This window comes from Hyaena hyaena, unplaced genomic scaffold (genome assembly GCF_003009895.1).
Source record: "Hyaena hyaena isolate Hyena2069 unplaced genomic scaffold, ASM300989v1 scaffold_974, whole genome shotgun sequence".
Taxonomy (NCBI): Eukaryota; Metazoa; Chordata; class Mammalia; order Carnivora; family Hyaenidae; genus Hyaena; species Hyaena hyaena.
In genome coordinates, this window is record NW_024081605.1 from 193,631 (window position 1) to 213,150 (window position 19,520).

The following is a 19,520-nucleotide window of genomic DNA, read 5'->3' on the forward strand; positions in this document are numbered from 1 at the left end:
AATTTTCCAACTACCAGTCTTAGAATTTTGCCTACATCTCTCTCCACCTTCTATTTCCATTCATGGGACAGTTGGAGCATAAAAGATGGGATTGGGGAGTGTAGGAGTGACAACCATATCATAATTGACCCTCATTTTATGGATTTTGCCTTTTGCTACACTTATTTTTGATTAAACTTTATCTTTCTAGTATCCCTTTGGCATGGAAAGAGCAGGTATTCATTCTGTCTTCACTTGACAGAAGGGTAAAGTGACATCTATAGTGTCACCCAACGTCTTTGACATCTATAGTAGAATCTGATGGCCACCCTTGTGTTTTTTCATTTGGATTATTCTTTCTAGGATGCATCCCTTAAAGAATAAAGAAAGATAGTAGGAAAAGTAACCAAGAAGTAATTTTCATTACAAACCAAGGAAAAATGAGCTAACTAATGGCTTAAATAGGGGCATGCACAGGCTTCCCTCTTATTCCATTAAGACATCATAGGGGATCCAGTTCCTTATTGCTTTTCATATATATTCCTGATTCCCCCCCCCCCGCCCCAGCCCAGTAATATTTTGGAAATGATGCATTGTAAGCAAATAAATACCAGATAATATCAGGAGTTCTTATTTTGCACAGTACTGTGTTAACTGAAGCTTGTTCATACTGGAACCGAGTCTTCATTTTGCAAGGTTCCATGGTAACTGAAAACAAATCTGTTATAAGAAAATGTGCAAAAAAGAGGACTTGGTTCCAGTATGCATGACCTATGTTTAACACAGCACCACACAAAATGAGGACTGCCTTAAGTAAATAACTAAAAATCCAATTTCCAAATGTCTGCATCTGCCATATAATTCCCTCTTTTGTGGTCATTAGGGGGAAACAAAGAAATCACTGATTACAGTCATTTCTATTATCTGACATGTCATCACCAAGGTTTCCTCATTATGCAGTATTAAACAGTGTTGAGGTTACTTGAAACCAGCTCCAGTTCCAATTAGAAGGCCATCCCTGCTATCTGCATTCTGATTAAATGACGTTGCCTGGAAATCACAGAAAGAGTCTACTCTGTTTCCTCCCCTTGCTCAGATCTCATAAACAGACTCAATTAAAGAGAGTTTCCTTATCAGGTTTTTGTGGGTCATTTTGGTGAATTTATTAAAGTCTTGAGTCATGCTGAAAACTAGAAGGTGGTGGCTCTGAGATCTTCAGCAGGAGCCAGGGTTTGATGGACGGGACTTGCTTTGACATTTTAGGGAGTCTGAAATATACAGAAGTCAGAGCAGCCAGTCATGGGTCAGGAATCAAAGAAGCTGTTGAAATAGGAAGGGAGTCTCACAGAGTAAGGATTGCAGAGCAGAGATGTAAAAATCATAATGTCATGTCAGCCTATATTTTAGTGAAAAAGTGGAGCCTACTCCAGCCCCTCATTATTCTATTCCTTGATTATTGAAAATTTCTTAGTAGACATTCAGACCATACCGTTTACTGTATCCCATCCATGCTCTATACTGTTGCAAATTTGTTCTTCCTTAGATACTTTTCCCATTATACTGTTCCCTTCCATCACAAAGAGAAAAAATCAAGTCCCTACAACTCGTCTGATGACTTAATACAGAATCTAAATTTCTTTGGTCTGTTTTTCACAGTCTGGCATTATTTTACTTATCCTGCCTTCTCTCCTACTGGTTTTCAGTATAGATTCCTCATAGGAGTCATCTTATGCCTCTCTGCCCTACATTCATTTTCACTTTCATACATTTCCCACCAACCACATGCCTCTTCTCCAACAAACTCTCTCCCTTCTCTATTTCTTCTTCCATCTGTTATTGTGTCCTCCTTAAACATGTTGTGCATTTTTCTCTAGCACTTTCTGCTGCATTGAAATCCCTTTGTATTACTCCTTATGAATCCCACTGTACTGTGAGATACCTGAATGTCAACCTCTGAGAACTGTGTTTATCCAAATCCACATCTACTAAAATACATGTCCACATAGCCTTCACTGACTATCCAAAACTTACCGGTTCCTTCTGAACACCAGACTACTTCTAATTATCCACATATTCACATACACTCACTCAGTATACCACTTGGGCATTGGTTCATGACTTTGTTGTTTAGATTAGGCTTGTCTCAGCACAGTGTTTCAAATGATTAGTGATGGGGGGTTAGTGAGTGGAGGGGGTTCCTTCACAGGTAAAGGTCAGGCAGTGTTGGTGAACATACTTGGAATCATTTATTATTAGAGCTGAAATGACTTTAAGATTCTCTTTCCCAACATCCTATTATGAAATGAATCCCAAACACCATTAGTATTTTGCCTGGGGAAATATGTATGTGTGTGTATGTGTTTGGTTACTGTCTAGGAAATTTGGGTATTGTACTGTTTAATAATAAACAGGGAAGAAAGTACATGATAAAACATTGGAAGGTGATTTTAAAATCAGAATGGCTCTCTATATATGATAGTTATTCTCTGTAGATTCCCTTGGATGGCAATTTAAATTGCATTACTCATTACAAAAATCTGTATGCCTTTTGGATGCTATTGTTGGTTTGTTTTCAACCTATAAAGGCAATGATGACCTTACACAGGGCATTTCCTAAGAATTAATGAGTGGTTGAGGGTTAATGGCTATCAACTCCTCCTAGCTAGTCATCAATCCAAAGGAAGCATGGGAAGCAAGGTCATTAACTGCATTACCAACTTTCTGAAATCAAATCCTTCTCTACCTGCCTTTCCAAGGGCTTATGTTTAAGATGGACTTGTTAGATTTTCAAAAGTTTCTGTAGTTACTTTCCCTGTCATTAACCAGGATGTAAAAATATTTAAATATTAATGTAAATATAAATATATAAAAGAATAATCATTAGCTTCTGTGGACTGATAGAAGAATGTTATGAGGAGAAAAAAAATACTTTTTCATACTTCAACTAAATGTAATTTGAAATGTTGAGCCTATTTTATCTGCTTTCTTTGTATTCCTTTTTTCAAACTGAAAGCCTAGCATCATCTTGTTGTACATCCTGAGAAGCTAAAACATGTTTCCAATTCCTGCAGTTTAACCTCATTCAAAAATAGATTTTGCATATATGTGGGAGGGGGATTCTTGTTGGGGTTTTGGATGTATTAGTTGTAGTGGAATATTATTTTTTTAACAGTTGGTCTTCACAAATATTAATAAGCATGATATTTTCTCTTTTGGCATCAGTCAGAATTACCCCAAATATTCTAAGAGATAGATAAACATTAAAAATTTAGTTGTACCTCCTCAGTGCATTTTCCTTTGAGGAATAACCTATGGCTAGATGAAGGACAGTTCTGGATCAGAGAAGTCCTCATTTCATTATGTAACATCCTGATTCTTATATTGATACAAATCCCTTAAAAAATAATATGGAGTGACAATTTATCACCTGAATACCAGTGTTAATAATGTATGTGTTAAGGATCATTGTCACCAGGGAAGACTGCATTCCAAGACCTTTCCCAATGGACATTTGTCTTGAAGAATTTTTAAAAATGTGGGACTGGTCCTTAGTTTTATACTCACAAAAATTTGATTTTGGTAGCTCTTCATGAGAAAGTTGTAGTCACACTTATAAAACACATAAGAAATGAATATAGAGAGCAGAGTGCCAATTTGTTAAATTATAGCTAAAACTATAATAGATACTTCAAGTACTTCAGCCTGACAAATCTTTTTATGTGGAACTTAAACTTTTTTGGAGTCATAAATCTTTTAGAGAATATGATGATAAAATCAATGAATAGCCTTCCTATAAAAATATACAATTTCCACATTTATACAAAAATTTGCATATAATTTAAACAGATTCATAATGGTTTGAAATCCATTTGTCAGCTTCTTAGGAACTCTTGGATTGAACTATGCATTTTCATGGAAAACCATTATAATTAAATAAGGTGGTTGATGAGAAATCAAACTTAAAAAACTTAATTGTATAATTCAAATTGCTTTAGCATCAGATTATAATTGCCTGATGTATCAATCATTCTCCATAATTGGACTTCAGCTGTCACCAGGATGAGACAAATAACAATAACAATAATACAACAACAAATGTTCATACAGTATTGGCTGTGTATCAGGAACTCTTCTAAATCTTTCTTTATATATTAACTCATGTATCTTCACAATAATAGAGTATATAAATCAGAGTATCCAACCTCTAGGCAGTTTCACAGATGGATACTACACACATTTTTATCTCTGATTTTTTTTAAATCTCTATATTCCATTACCCTTCATTTAGCTATCTAAGTAATTGATAAGTACCAACCTTTTCTTGAGTTTCTTTCACTTTCTTTTGTTCTTTCTTTCATTCTTTCTGTTTTTTGCTCCATCTTTCCTTCTTTCATTTAACATACATCTATAGATAGGTAGGTGGGTCGGTAGAGAGAGAGAGATAGTATAAACACTGTGGCATGTACTCTGGATATAATATTTAGATTACAGCTTATTGCTGTTAAAGAGAAATATTTACCAAGTCTGTTGTTTTCAATCACCCATTTACAGGCTGATTTAGGGTAATCTTTTTTTCACAATGTTAATTTACTTTGACATTTTTATGTGTATGGGGGGACAAGAAGCAATTATTAAAACCCTCCCCCTCTTATCATTTATATACTAAATTGTATACCATTTTATTTATTTATTTGTTTATTTATTTATATTTTGGTCCTCATACAGGTCTTATCAGTGGACCTCGATATGTTATTTGTTGTTATAAAATTAGCTTATCATCCTGGCTCCTGACTATGAATTAAAATGTGGGCTACATTCAGTAATGCAGTTCAACAAATATTTCTGCAGGCCTAGACATCATCCAGTTCCTGCCTTTAAGAAGTTTATGATAAATAGGTTGAATACATACCAAAACATTTAGATTCAAACACAGATTTGATAAATGTCATCATCTTAGCATTACAGACACTTCTGGAAAGATGGATTACTACCGACTGGTAAGACCAATGAAGGTCAAATAGAAATGGTCATTGCAAAATTGGCTCTGCAATTGGGTACAATTTTGAAAGAAAACCCGGAGTAGGACATTCCTGGCCATGGGAAAAACAGGAGAAAGTCTCTGAAGAGGAAAAGTAGGAGGCATATTTTTAGAATCAGAAACAGACTGCAGCCTAGACTGTATTATGGAGAACAGTAGGAGGTAAGACTAGGAAAGCAGTATGGCGCAGCATCATGGAGTGTCTTACGTGTCACACTAAGGCAGTAGTTTTCAAGAGGGCAAATTTGCCCTCCAGGGAACATTTGGCAATGTCTGGAGACACTCGATCATCACAACTGGGGGTGCTACTGGCATCTAGTGGGTAGAGGCAGTAAGGGATTTAGGTTTTATTCTCTAACCAAATGGGAGCTATGGGTGGGTTATGTTTTCCGGAACTGCAGTTGCGGAGGTTCTTGTGGCTTGTTACACTAAATCTATAAAGTGTTACTGTGTAGATCTCCCCCAGCAAAAGTATGAAAGGAAAAGGCTAATTTTGGTCCATGTATACATTAATCATTTCTTTTTTTTTTTTTTAATATTTTTATTTATTTCTAGGAGAGAGAGAGAGACAGCGTGAGCAGGGGAGGGTCAGAGAGAGAGAGGGAAACGCAGACTCTGAAACAGGCTCTAGGCTCTGAGCTGGCAGTCAGCACAGAGCCCGACGCGGGGCTCGAACCCACGAACAGCGAGATCATGACCTAAGCGAAAGTCGGACGCTTAACCGACTAAGCCACCCAGGCGCCCCTACATTAATCATTTCTTGACCCCTGAACCTAAGAAAAGAGAAAGAACTAAAAGGAAAAGGAAAGAAGTGAAGTTGTCGTGCATTGGTAGGCTCCGGACTTAAAAATATTAGTGCAATGGAGAACACAGGCATTGTTATAAGCAGGTACGTTTCTGATCATTGGAACAGTCTGATTTCATTTCCTGAAGAATGAAATATCGAGCAGTATATGGAGCTTGAGGTTTTAAGCTTTTTTCTTTGGTTATGCATTTCACAAAACCAACAGAGCAAACATCTATCATAAAAATACAAACATATCCCTGAACACCTCAAATCCCACCCTTTAATTTGAGAAACAAGTCAGCCATCTATATTTCATTTCTTCATAAATAATAAATGTCAAAAAGTGAATATGATCAAAAGGATTCATAAACAGCCAGAAACTTCATGCCAGGTATGTTTATCTCTCTTGCATCATGTGAGGCTACACAAGCAGGAAAAAGCAAATTAATTTTATTTTTAGTCTTGCCAAGTCATTGGCTGTGTATTTCTGGTTCTGCTTTTCTAACATGAAGTAGATTTGACTTTTTGTAGCTAAGACAAAGTTGGAGTTGTGACCGCCTACCCTAATCCCTTGCCTATTCTATCTTTAGAATCCAAAGGAATTCGAAGGATTGTGACAGAAAAATTAGGAGATCTTTTTCACCCATGGATTTTCTAATTAATGATTCAAATGAGTTCTAGAAGCAGAAATGTGGTGATCAAGAAGCTCTTCCATTTTAAAGGGGATTTGAAGATTACTTGACTTTCTGCATTCAAATTCCTATTCTCTTCTCTAAGTGGTCTCATACAATGGAGTGACCTGGAAAATGAGTCAAATGTCCCTACTTTTGAAGTACGAGTAGGTGCTATGTGCTATGTGAAGAAGCAAATCATTATCTACATTAGAATTTTCAAGGCCATCATGTTATTTTAGGCACATACAGCAGAGGGCATTGTTTGGCCAAACTTAAACAGGGCTGCTTTTGACAATAATAGATAAAGAAAGAAATAAGGAAGACTTCCCCTGCAAACAAACAAACAAACAAACATAAAAAAAGAGAGTAAGAAAACAATGCAATAAGTTTTATATTGCGTTGTGCTCCCTAGCTTTTCTTTGTAGGAAGGACTTCTTTGAAAATCATTGAAAATGAGATAGGCTTCATTTCAGAAATTAATGAAATTCCTACTATGTGATTTGGGTTCTACTATATGCTAGGGATCATTTAGGGGTCAATTAGTGAATGTGACATCATTTAGATTCTCAATGAAGCTATAGCCTGAACTATCTACACACTGCTTCTGTGTGCTTCAACACCAGTTCATTCATTTCTTCATTCATTCATACACTTAACAAATACTTGATGTACATTATTCCAAGTGGAAACTACTGAGTAGGACAGAGAAGTCTCTGTTCCATGGAACTTAACATTCCACTCAGATGAGACAAGCAGTAAGAAGATAAACATCTAAGTATATGAGAAAAATATCAATGAGAAGTATTATAATGGAAGTAAATATGGTGAGGTGATTGACTTTGATGGAGGCGCTTCTCTAGGCTGGTGATAAAGAAACGACTTCTGAGAAGGAAAACTTGGGGATGTTCTAAAGGACAAGGAAAACCAACCATGCAAAAAACAAAGGACATGTTTTCCAGGCAGTGGGGACCCTACTGCAAAGGTCCTGAGGGAGGAACAGATTGGAGCATTTGAGGAACAATGGAAGAGAGAAAGGGGATGCAGAAAAGTTGAAAGGTATGAGATGCAGGCAGGTATCAGAAGAACATGATTTGGGGACCAAAACACTTTTAAATTTTGCTTTAAAATGATACCGGGCTAATAGCAGCATTTTAACTGAGGAATTTTAAAAATTCACTTTAAATGCTGTCTGGAGCAATCATTGTAGTAAGGCGATTGCAAAAACAGAGAAACTGGTAGGATGGTATTTTAGTGGCCCACTTTAGAAATGGAGATGCTTTGACCTAGAGAAGCGCAAGGAGGAAAAGTAGATGGATCCAGTTGTATTTTAGTAGTAGAGTCAGATGAATAGTGTTTTGTGGGATATAAATACTTTTTTAAAAAGTCAAGGAAGATTCTTACATTTTTGCATTGAGCAACTGGGTGTGTGGCAGTGGCATTTTTGGAACTGAGGGGTAGTTTTGGGGATTTGTTTTTAGTATATGCTATGGCATTTAATTCATGTAATCTTCTCAATGTGTATTTAGTAATGTTATTACCATCACTCTCACTCAGAATGGTGCAACTCAGAGGAGCCAGTTTGCCATAAATTAAATAGTCAGTAGTACTAAGCCAACCTTCCAAACCCCCTCGTTTCATTCTCTATCTGTTTTTTGTTCCTCTAGGTTTTGCTAGAATAAATTGCTGGGTCTTTCTGTGCTCCAGCATTGTTTCAAGTTGAAAAGTGTAATATGTCATTAGGGAACCACAATTGAACGTGTATTTAGTAGTCCTTTGTGTACAATTTACAGAGTAGACATGAGCAGCACTGGAGATCAGAGATGCCTCTCTCTTGTGCACATCAGAGTTTCCAAAATGATATCCTGTTTTCTGCATACACTGATATTTTTTAAGGTGACCACATACAGAAGCTAATTTTGCCCTCATTGATATTTCATACTTTATGGATTTCAACTAGGGCTGACTAATTTCAACCTGTACATATCTCAGTAGTCAGATCATCAGATTGAAGATTGAAGATCAGTTTCATTCAGTTTTAAAGTAATGCTAGGAATGTCGATTATTAAAGTCATAGGACTTTTCCATCAACTATTCTTGTCTCCAATTTCTTTTACACACAAGGACAGATCATTCTGAAAGAGTGCTCTCTTATCTCTCATCAAACCCTTTCCCACATAAGGGCATGACAGTTTCTTCCTAAATCTCTTTATTGAAGTGAATCCAAACTTCTGCCAGGCTTGTCTGCAGCATAAGTCCTCTCCTTCTACTAAGTCAGTTTCCTTTCATTTCATGCTCCTACTCTGTTTCTACAAGTAATCTCTTATCTCTTCCACCACCATACTGCTTCCATGCAAGTTTATGTCCCCTTAAAGACCTACATAAAATTACAAATCCTCTTCTTAAAACCGTCTCTGATTATATGTGATTTCTGACAATGCTTTATGGCATTTAAATGCTGAATTTGTTGATTTGTGTTAATACTTAAAATACATAGATGTACACTTTTCATTTTTTATATGTATGTATACCTTTGTATTATAGCTCCAACAAGATTATAACGTTCTAGAAGACCTGGCCAATTTCATTCTGATAATCCTGATTATACTGTCCAAACGATAGTAACATGTTGACCAACAAGGTTTTGTTTTTTTGTTTTTTTTTTTTTGCTCTGCTTTTTTAAATAAAATACTCTGTTTCTTCTCATCTAATAATTTTGTCATGCTGTCACCTCTAAACACCAAACATATGTATTCTTTTACTATAAGCCAGATAAGTATTCTAGAAAAATGACAATGTAGACTAAGGTATCATCATCATCATCATCTTCTTCTTCTTCAATCTTTATTTCTTACAATTCCCTAGAAACATTGCCAGGTCAGTGTGTTCAACCAAAGAATCTCCTGTTGACCTGACAAGTTGAGTCCCTGGGTTAGAGCCATTTAAATGTTGTATTATTTACATTACATTTGCCTAGAGGGTCAGCCCAAGGCATAGTTACAAAAATGTTCTTCTCCCCAAAAATCTGCAGAGCCACATGCTCCTGTATAAAGAGTAGAGAAAACTCAACAGATTTACAGAGTTGGTTTTCAAGTGGGGAAAAAATGAACTATATTAGAAAATCTTTGTAAAATAATTTTGACTTGGAGATATAGCTACTTTTGACAATGATGTTACTTAAGGTTTTTTTTTCCTTCTCCAGTGTATTCTAGCACTCTTTAAAATTTAGAGTTATCTGGGGGCACCTGGCTGGCTCAGTCAGTTAAGCATCTGACTCTTGGTTTTGGCTCAGGTCATGATCTCACAGCTTGTGGGCTCCAGCTCCATATTGGGCTCTGCTCTAATACCACAGAGCCTGCTTAGGATTCTCTCTCTCTCTGCCTCTTCCCTCCTCGCTCTCTCAAAATAAATTAATTAATTAAAAATAATAATAATAAATTTTAGCGTTATCCAGAGAAATGACTGTAGTAGAAAAACCCTTCTTAGCATGATAGGGATAAGCCTCACTTCTTTTCTAATAAGCAAATCTTGTTACCTCAGCTTACTTTGTTTCTTTTGGTAGGTCTCAGATTTATAATGAATGAATTAATTATAAGAAATCAGAATTTTTCACTTGTTTTCGCTTTGCTATTGGTTTCAGAAAGGGGAGATATCAAGAGAAAAAAGGAGAGAGAGAGAGAAGCAAGGGGAGAGGGAGAAAGGAGAATGAATATCTAAGTATCAAGCTAGGTTTGGCTGTAAGGAATCAGAAAAAAAAAGTTAACCGTTCATACTATGAGAAACTAATTATTTTATATAATAAGAAAATATAGAAGAAAGATAGTAACAGGATTCATTAGTTAAGCTGCCCATCAAAGATTTCAAGAATATAAATTCTTCCCCTCTTTCCATTTTCCTTCCTTGGCATAACATCTTTATTCTCAGGCTTCCTCCTTTCTTGGCCACAAGATGGCTTCAGCAACTCTAGGCATCATGTACTCACAACAATATCCAGAAACAGAATAAAGAACTATTTCTTCCCCATATATTTCTTTTTATTAGTGGGAGAAAATAAATTCCCACAACCCCCTCAGCTGACTTCATCTTATATCTCATTAGCCAAATTGTGTCATATGTCCAGACCTATCCAGTCTCTGGCAACAGAGATGGTACAACCAATATTTATTTACATAAACTATAGTCCAAAAGTTAGCCCTGGGAGATAAGAATTTTTTTTTTACATAGTTAGAATAAGTGTTAAGAATAATATTTTGAGATATGTGAAAATTCAAATTTCAGTGCTCATTAAGAGTTTAATCGGAACACGCCCATTTCCATTCATTTACCTTTCTCTATACCTATTTTCAGGCTATAATGGCAGAGAGGAGTTACAAGAGGAAACCATATGGCCTGCCAAGCCTAAAATATTTACTCTCTGGCTCTTTACAGAAAGTTTGTCTAGGCCTAGCTTAAATCAAATTCTCTTTACCTCCCAGTCCTGGGTCAGTGTCTCCCAAAACAGATAATATAGTCTTATGATTTTTCTAAAATGGGACTGAAGTTTCCTGAACAAAATTTTCTAGAGTAAAGGATTAGGATGTTGGGTAGGCAACAAATCTGAAGAGAGAGAGAGGTTCAAGCACAGTTAAATGAATAATCTATCTTTAGTGGTATAAAAAAAGCTGACTCCCCAAATATTACCAACACAACCTATTGAAAAGACAGAGTGAGTTTATTGCTTCCTATGTTAAGGGAGATAGCTGTCTTCCAAGGGTTTGGGAATATCTTTGAGTAGAGTGGTGAAAATTAGATCAGAATTTATGGAGAAATGAAAGTCTGATTCAAGAAGAATTTTCAGTGTGGGAAGATGATTAGGACTGAGTAAGAATTATGGTACAGCAATCCAGGATTGGTGAAAATAGTGGCAGAGGCAAGAAATTCAAAGAATCTTAGAGTACACTCTGCTACTAAATGGTTTCCATGATAGAACTGATGGATCTTTGAGAGGTTCCTAGAGGGACAACGAAACCATTTGCTTGGACAGTAGAGTCCCTCCCAAAAAAGATAGAGATGCTAATAAAGAAAATGGAAGAGCAAAGTCATGTTTATGTCAGTAGGAAGATATGGTTTGGAGGTCTCAGTGTCCAGGCTGAGTGTGGGGTAAGTGGTTTTGGTTCTCAGTATTTGGGGGAGGAGGGTTGTTAAAGATACACATGGCTGTGAGTGTGTGGCCTGCAGGTGAAGGTTGGTTGTGGCTAACCTTTATATTCAACTTTCTTTCTCCTGGTTTCCAAACTAGTTCAAAAATGTAAACACAGTTTATGCTAACTGAGCAATGATACTGTGCTGACTAAAGCACCCCCTGTGTCCCAGTGCACTGAAGCATGGGTAGGGAAAGAAGAAAGGTCTGTTGACAAAGTCAGAATATCCTCTGGGACAAGGCTAAAAGTATTATCATTGAATTCCAAACCCAAACAGATCAATTTGTAAATAAATGCTGTCAGAGGACATTGTAATGGATAGCATGTTCTTTTAAATTGATTTCTTTTTGATGGGATAAAAACATCTTATGAAAGAGATGTTGAAACATGGCTTTTAATGTAAAGTAACATAATTTAGATTTTAAAATAGAAAAGCTTTTGTTGATAGCAGTTTATTTGATTCAGTGCATGTACCAAGCGTTATTTTCTATGGGTTATAAATTAGCTTTGAACCAGCTATAATTCATAAATCGTTACTTATGACTAATTTATAGGAAATCTCATTAATAGCTATAGCAAAAAGAACTTGAAGTAAGCAAGAAATAGAAAATACAGCCTGGGGATTGAAAAAGGAGAGACATACTCTACAATTAAGAGAAACGCATTGTATTTGCAAATGAAAGCATACTTCCATCATTGCAGTTGATCCTTACCATAACTTTTAATAAGATATATGTTATTCTTATATAAGAAAAAGAAACTGAGTGTCCCATCATTTTATTTTTATTTTCAGTATGTTTTAAATATTTATGATATATTGCTTATTATGAGCTGTTAACTTTACATATATATCTATATATCTCTACCTATATCTATATCTGTATCTGTATTTATATCCATATATTATGTGAGTACCAACAAAAGCCTTTTGAGTAGATAACAGTGGTGTCCCCCTTTTACAGATGGGGAAAGTGAATTAAGAGACTTGAAATAACTTTCCCAATTGTTGAGTCCTGGAAGTTTAAGAAGACATTTAAATTTAGGAAGTCTCTTAAGTCTTCTCCCTTGATTACAGGACATGGATGCCTTTTTGCTATTTCTTAGTTTAAAGAAATAAGGGTAACAAATGGCTTATCTTAAGCAAAGGACTTCCCATCTTCACTTCTGTACTATTTCTAGTCAATAAGTTATTTCAACCTACGTTGCCAGAGTCCCTAGGATTCTAAGAGTCATAGGGTGAGAGGTGGGAGATGAAATAGAGGAGCAGGACCCTGGGACCCCAACCTGAAAACACCAGTTAGGGACACCTGGGTGGCTCAGTCAGTTAAGTGTCTGATTCTTGGTTTTGGCTCAGGTCATGGTCTCATGGTTCATGGATTCAACTCCAAAGTTGGGCTCTGCACGGACAGTGCGGACCCTGCTTGAGATTCTCTTTCTCTCTTTTTTCTCCTCCCCTTCTCTGCTGTCTCTGTCTCTCTCAAAATAAATAAAATAAACAAAATTAAGAAAAAAAAACCACCAGTTAATGTATCAGATATTTTATATGCTGTTTTTAATGCCCAATTAACTTAAAAAGTGCATGTTGGAGAGAGTAGAGTGTATAAAACTACATCAAATAATGTTAATAAAACATTTTCAGAGGTCATGATCACTGGAAATTTATGTAGGGTTCTATTTAAATGGAAATCTACAGGGGTCTTGAAGGTCATGTTTAAATTTACAATAAAAAATAACTCCTAATCTAACTCAGGGTGAGAAGCGTATCAAACACATTATTGCCACAGTATAAATGGGACAATAGAATAGACCTTTAAATGCCTCAACAAAATTAATAAGGTGAGCAGGGCCCTGCTATTTAGTAATTAGTTGTTTTAAAATGTAGATTTGATTATTATTTTGATATGATGGGACAAACAAATCAGGAGACAATTGTCATTGAAGGGATATATTTTTTATTTATAGTTCCAAAGAGGAGGCAGCAAGCCAAGCCACAGAGGGGCCACACAAGTAAGCAACAGGGTCACCAGAGGGTAGAAGGAACAAGTGAAAATCTGAGCAAGAGCCTTTTTCATGGGTTGGTTTTTGAGAGAAGGCAGGGGAAGCAGGTTGCATTTGGCTAGTATGAATAATTTTAGTGGATTCTGGGGTGTAGAGGCTGTCCCTAGGTGCCTGATTCTAGTGCTGGATTCATCAGGGCAGAGGGAGAGTGGTCCAAGTATAAGAGCGCTGGGAGATCCTGAATAAGGAGGTAGTTTGGGGCATAGGCTTCAGGTTGATTGGTTTGAATATGAAAGGCATGCTTTCAGGAAAGTTCTTTACTATCTTTCCCAAATTGCCTAGCCCTTGGAGAAGTCTCTCTGAAACAGCAAAGCCCTGGATATCAAAACATCAGAAAATATACAAAATAGAAAGGCATGGTTAACATACTGGTCCTGATTGCAACACATACACAAATAGTTGTAATGATATATTAACTGTTTCTGCACATTTGCAACAGCCATTATTTAGTGCCTACAGTGTGCCAGGTACTGAGTTGGCAGTGGGCTGAAAAAAACCATCAGACACAGCCTCTGTCTTCATGGTGTTCATAGGCTAGTGGGGAAAACAGACCCAGGGGCTAATGATCATAGTGCTAGATTGTGTGAAAGGTCAATCAAGAGTTGCAACAGCCCTGAAGAAAGAAGTAAGTCTCTTTCCCAGGCCCTCCATTCTCCTGCCTCAGGGAACTTTTTTTACTGTTCCCTGGATGTACTAGCATCTTTTATGTGTCCTTATCTTGGCTCAAGTTGGTCCTTGCCTAAAATGCTTTATTTTTTTTTAACTTCAACTTCTATAAAACCTAGATCAGATGATCCTCTTCTTTGAAAATCCTCTGATTTACTAGCACAAATTGAGCTGAGCTGATATCAGTGCCCTTGTGCCGGTGTGGCCTGGTCTCATACCAATGAACATATATTATTGTACTTCATTTGTTTGCCTATCTGTCTCATGTTTTGAATTATATTTACCTCAGGCGTAAGGATTATATTCTTCATCTTTATATACCCAGTACTCGACAACATGTCTGTGTAAGAGCAACAACAAAAATAGTAATCATAATAATGATAACAATAATAATAATAAAATCTAACATTACTGAGCTTTTACAATGTGATAAGCACTATTCTAAGCCCTTTATCTACATTAACTAATTTTACCCTCACAACACCACCAAGAAATATGTGATACTGTTATTCCTATTTTGCAAGTCATAAAAAGAAGACAAGTAACTTGTCCAAGATGACTCATAATAAGTACTAAACTAGTGCCTTTTTGAATTGGAACGTAGTGATCCCCCATTGCCTTTTTCATTTATTTCCAAGAATTTATAGAAGAGACTCTATTTATTAAATTGAGATGAGAGATTTGGAAGAAGTCATTACACGGGTCCCAGTTCATAATAAGCCAGCTGAGTGGGACAAACAATGGGTAGCCCAAGATCCTTTAAAATACCTCATTGTGCTGGGAAAAATGCAGAAAGTGAGTTATTTTATTTCCCTTCCCACAAATCTACTTAAAATCAGTAGGAGTAGGGACCCAAGATAAATAGTACTTCTTTTATATTCAGGTATTCTCTGTACCTAAAAATTATATATTATGGAAATGACTTAATTTGTCTTATGTCTGTCTATAGGTAGAAGTTAGCTATCTTATAATGAGTTTCAGTTCATGAGAATCTTCAAAAGTTTATGTATGTTTGTGCATGCCACTGTTTCATTATATCTTCACAGGTATTGTAAGTCAAGTTGCCAGGGTTTATAGATGAGGTCACCCCCCAAAAAACAATATTTTAAAGAAATTCGTTGGGAAAAACTATTTTGCCTTGCCGTCATTCTCCCAGAAACTCTTGCATGGAGCATTTGAAATCATATGCTCTTGGACCAGTCAGATGAGTGTGTGAGCCCTGGTTCTGTACTTACTAACCTTATGACTTCATGCATGTTACTTTCCCTATGATTAAATTTCTCCTTCAGAGGAGTGTTGTGAGGACAAGAAAAGATCAGGAAACACAATCGATGCAATTGAAAAGGGGCCCATGCTTGGTTAATGCTCTATTGTTATGGATTTGAAATTCTTCATAATTTTGAACAAGCCATCTCCCAGTTTCATTTTGTGCAGGGCCCTGAAAATTCTGTAGCCATTCCTGGATAGGTTGGTAAGTCTATATCCCATGATGCCTGGCAGATAAAGTAGCCTTCAGTAAAATCCAACTATTACTAATTTTGCAAGGGAGCTTTTAGTTTGTTGGGTTTAGCCCCAAATCCTGTTTTCTGAACTTGTCAAATCCGGTTTGGACATTGAGCCTGTTGTTGGGGTACATCTCATATATGCATTCAAATCATATTTGGTTGGTAAACACTATAGTAAGATGTTTCAGCTCATGCTTCCATCTCTCTGTGATTGCATATCTGATGGATATGCGCTGTGGATGATGACTAATTTGCAGTACAGAAACATTTTCTGTATAAACATGAACTGCATCACTCAATAAGGGATGTTAGATTTGTTGTTTCCTTAGTGTGAGAAATGATGGCTTTAGCTGATACACTGCATCACTGACATTGTTCCAGAAAGGCATTTGGAGGAGAGCTAATACTTTTTTTCTCTTATATTGCAGACTATTTGAACTCCAGAAGGACCAACACAAGATAAATTATGAATGTTGAACAAGATGACCTTACATCCACAGCAGATAATGATAGGTCCTAGGTTTAACAGGGCCCTATTCGACCCCCTGCTTGTGGTGCTGCTGGCTCTTCAACTTCTTGTGGTGGCTGGTCTGGTGCGGGCTCAAACCTGCCCTTCTGTCTGCTCCTGCAGCAACCAGTTCAGCAAGGTGATTTGCGTCCGGAAAAACCTACGTGAGGTTCCAGATGGCATCTCCACCAACACTCGACTGCTGAACCTCCATGAGAACCAAATCCAGATCATCAAAGTGAATAGCTTCAAGCACTTGAGGCACCTGGAAATCCTACAACTGAGTAGGAATCATATTAGAACAATTGAGATTGGGGCCTTCAATGGTCTGGCAAACCTCAATACTCTGGAACTCTTTGACAATCGTCTTACCACCATCCCAAATGGAGCTTTTGTATATTTGTCTAAACTGAAGGAACTCTGGTTGAGAAACAACCCCATTGAAAGCATTCCTTCTTATGCTTTTAACAGAATCCCTTCTTTGCGCCGACTAGACTTAGGGGAATTGAAAAGGCTTTCATATATCTCAGAAGGTGCCTTTGAAGGTCTGTCCAACTTGAGGTATTTGAACCTTGCCATGTGCAACCTCCGTGAAATCCCTAACCTTACGCCTCTCATAAAACTAGATGAGCTGGATCTTTCTGGGAATCATTTGTCAGCCATCAGGCCTGGCTCTTTCCAGGGACTGATGCACCTTCAAAAACTGTGGATGATACAGTCCCAGATTCAAGTGATTGAACGGAATGCCTTTGATAACCTTCAGTCACTAGTGGAGATAAACCTGGCACACAACAATCTAACATTATTGCCTCATGACCTCTTCACACCCTTGCATCATCTAGAGCGGATACACTTACATCACAACCCTTGGAACTGTAACTGTGACATACTTTGGCTCAGCTGGTGGATAAAAGACATGGCCCCCTCCAACACAGCTTGTTGTGCTCGGTGTAACACCCCTCCCAATCTGAAAGGGAGGTACATCGGGGAGCTTGACCAGAATTATTTCACATGCTATGCTCCTGTGATTGTGGAGCCCCCAGCAGACCTCAATGTCACTGAGGGCATGGCAGCTGAGCTGAAATGTCGGGCCTCCACGTCTCTGACCTCTGTATCTTGGATTACTCCAAATGGAACGGTCATGACACATGGGGCATACAAAGTGAGGATAGCTGTGCTCAGTGATGGCACATTAAATTTCACGAATGTAACCGTGCAAGATACGGGCATGTACACGTGTATGGTGAGTAATTCTGTTGGAAATACCACTGCTTCAGCCACCCTGAATGTTACTGCAGCAACCACTACTCCCTTCTCTTACTTTTCAACCGTCACAGTAGAGACTATGGAACCTTCTCAGGATGAGGCACGGACCACAGATAACAACGTGGGCCCCACTCCAGTGATCGACTGGGAGACCACCAATGTGACCACCTCTCTCACGCCACAGAGCACAAGGTCAACAGAAAAAACATTCACCATCCCAGTGACCGATATAAACAGTGGGATCCCAGGAATTGATGAGGTCATGAAGACCACCAAAATCATCATTGGCTGTTTTGTGGCCATTACACTCATGGCTGCAGTGATGCTGGTCATTTTCTACAAGATGAGGAAGCAGCATCATCGGCAAAACCATCATGCCCCTACAAGGACTGTTGAAATCATTAATGTCGATGATGAGATTACAGGAGACACACCCATGGAAAGCCACCTGCCCATGCCTGCTATCGAGCATGAGCACCTAAACCACTATAACTCTTACAAATCTCCTTTCAACCACACAACAACAGTTAACACAATAAATTCAATACACAGTTCAGTGCATGAACCGTTATTGATCCGAATGAACTCTAAAGACAATGTACAAGAGACTCAAATCTAAAACATTTACAGAGTTACAGAAAACAAACAATAAAAAAAAGACAGTTTATTAAAAATGACACAAATGACTGGGCTAAATCTACTGTTTCAAAAAAGTGTCTTTACAAAAAAAAAACAAAAAAGAAAAGAAATTTATTTATTAAAAATTCTATTGTGATCTAAAGCAGACAAAATTATGTGTATTCCTCAGAACCTGTTTTTGCTGCACTTATTTACTATTTTCCCACATTTCATCCCTGCCTTCCCCAGTTGCCATATTTTTCACAGGACATCTCAAGTCCCTAAAGAACTGGCCTAGGAAATTTTGTAAGAATTCTGTTACACTTTGAGATTTTTATGGTGAATTCTAGTGGTGAGATCCTGTCTATTTTGTCTTTCTTTCATTTTTTCTCCCTTTCTTTTTTTTTCCCTCATGCCCTTATCAAGTAGTCCAATGGGGAATGCAATATTAGAAATAGATTTTTAAGAGAGAACGAGATAAAAAATGCAAGATCTTATATTTTTCATGTAATGACCTGTTCTGTATTTATGAAGAGAACCATTCAATGGCAAAGCAAAAAAAGGAAAAAAAAAAAAAAGAAAAAAAAGAAAAAAGCGAAAAAAAGTAAGCAAACAACAGATTAATTTACATATGAGCATCTATAAAACCCATGATCTTTTAAACAACTCTAGAACCAGAATTTGTAGTTCAAAAACTAAAAAATAAGGTTATAAATAAAATATTGTTGGTTTTTCTGTACCTGGACACAACTCATTTGTAGTATGGCTCAAATGTGAGAAACTTGAAGGTAATTAGATTTTCTACTTTCTAAGAAAGAAAAAAATTATTGTATTCTTCAGTCACAGCATCAATCTCTATGGGGTCCTATTTCATTAGCTGACTTGAGTGTTGGATCTATATTCAGGGATGCTGTAGTATTTTTTTTTCCCTTCACATTAGGATCACCCTTTGTAGAATGCTCAGATTAAAAAATAATGATTTTGTGAAGTAAATTCAATTCCACTTGGAAGAAAAGTTTCAGTATAATTTATTCACTGTCTCCTAAGTAAAATTCTACTGGCTAGCTAGATGAAGTATAACAAGAGAATGTAAAGGTATTATAAATTGCCCAAATTGAAAAATAATTTTTGGTGCTGAGTATCAGCAAATTCCATTCAATTGCACAATAATTATATGACCTTCTATGTTTTAAACACTGATCATTGTGCTGTGGGTACACAATGGACAAGACCTGCTTCTTGTC

The 19,520-nt window shown here is 37.0% G+C and overlaps 1 protein-coding gene across 1 annotated transcript in view; it reads left to right on the forward strand.

The window, feature by feature from the left end:
* LRRC4C (leucine rich repeat containing 4C) overlaps positions 1–19,301 on the forward strand; it is a 165,110-nt gene extending 145,809 nt beyond the window's left edge. The window contains exon 6 of the mRNA XM_039221265.1: positions 16,313–19,301. Coding sequence (XP_039077196.1) covers positions 16,355–18,277 — 1,923 coding nt within the window. The 5' untranslated portion in view covers positions 16,313–16,354 and the 3' untranslated portion in view covers positions 18,278–19,301. The remainder of the gene's footprint in view (positions 1–16,312) is intronic.
* The last annotated feature ends 219 nt before the right edge of the window (positions 19,302–19,520 follow it).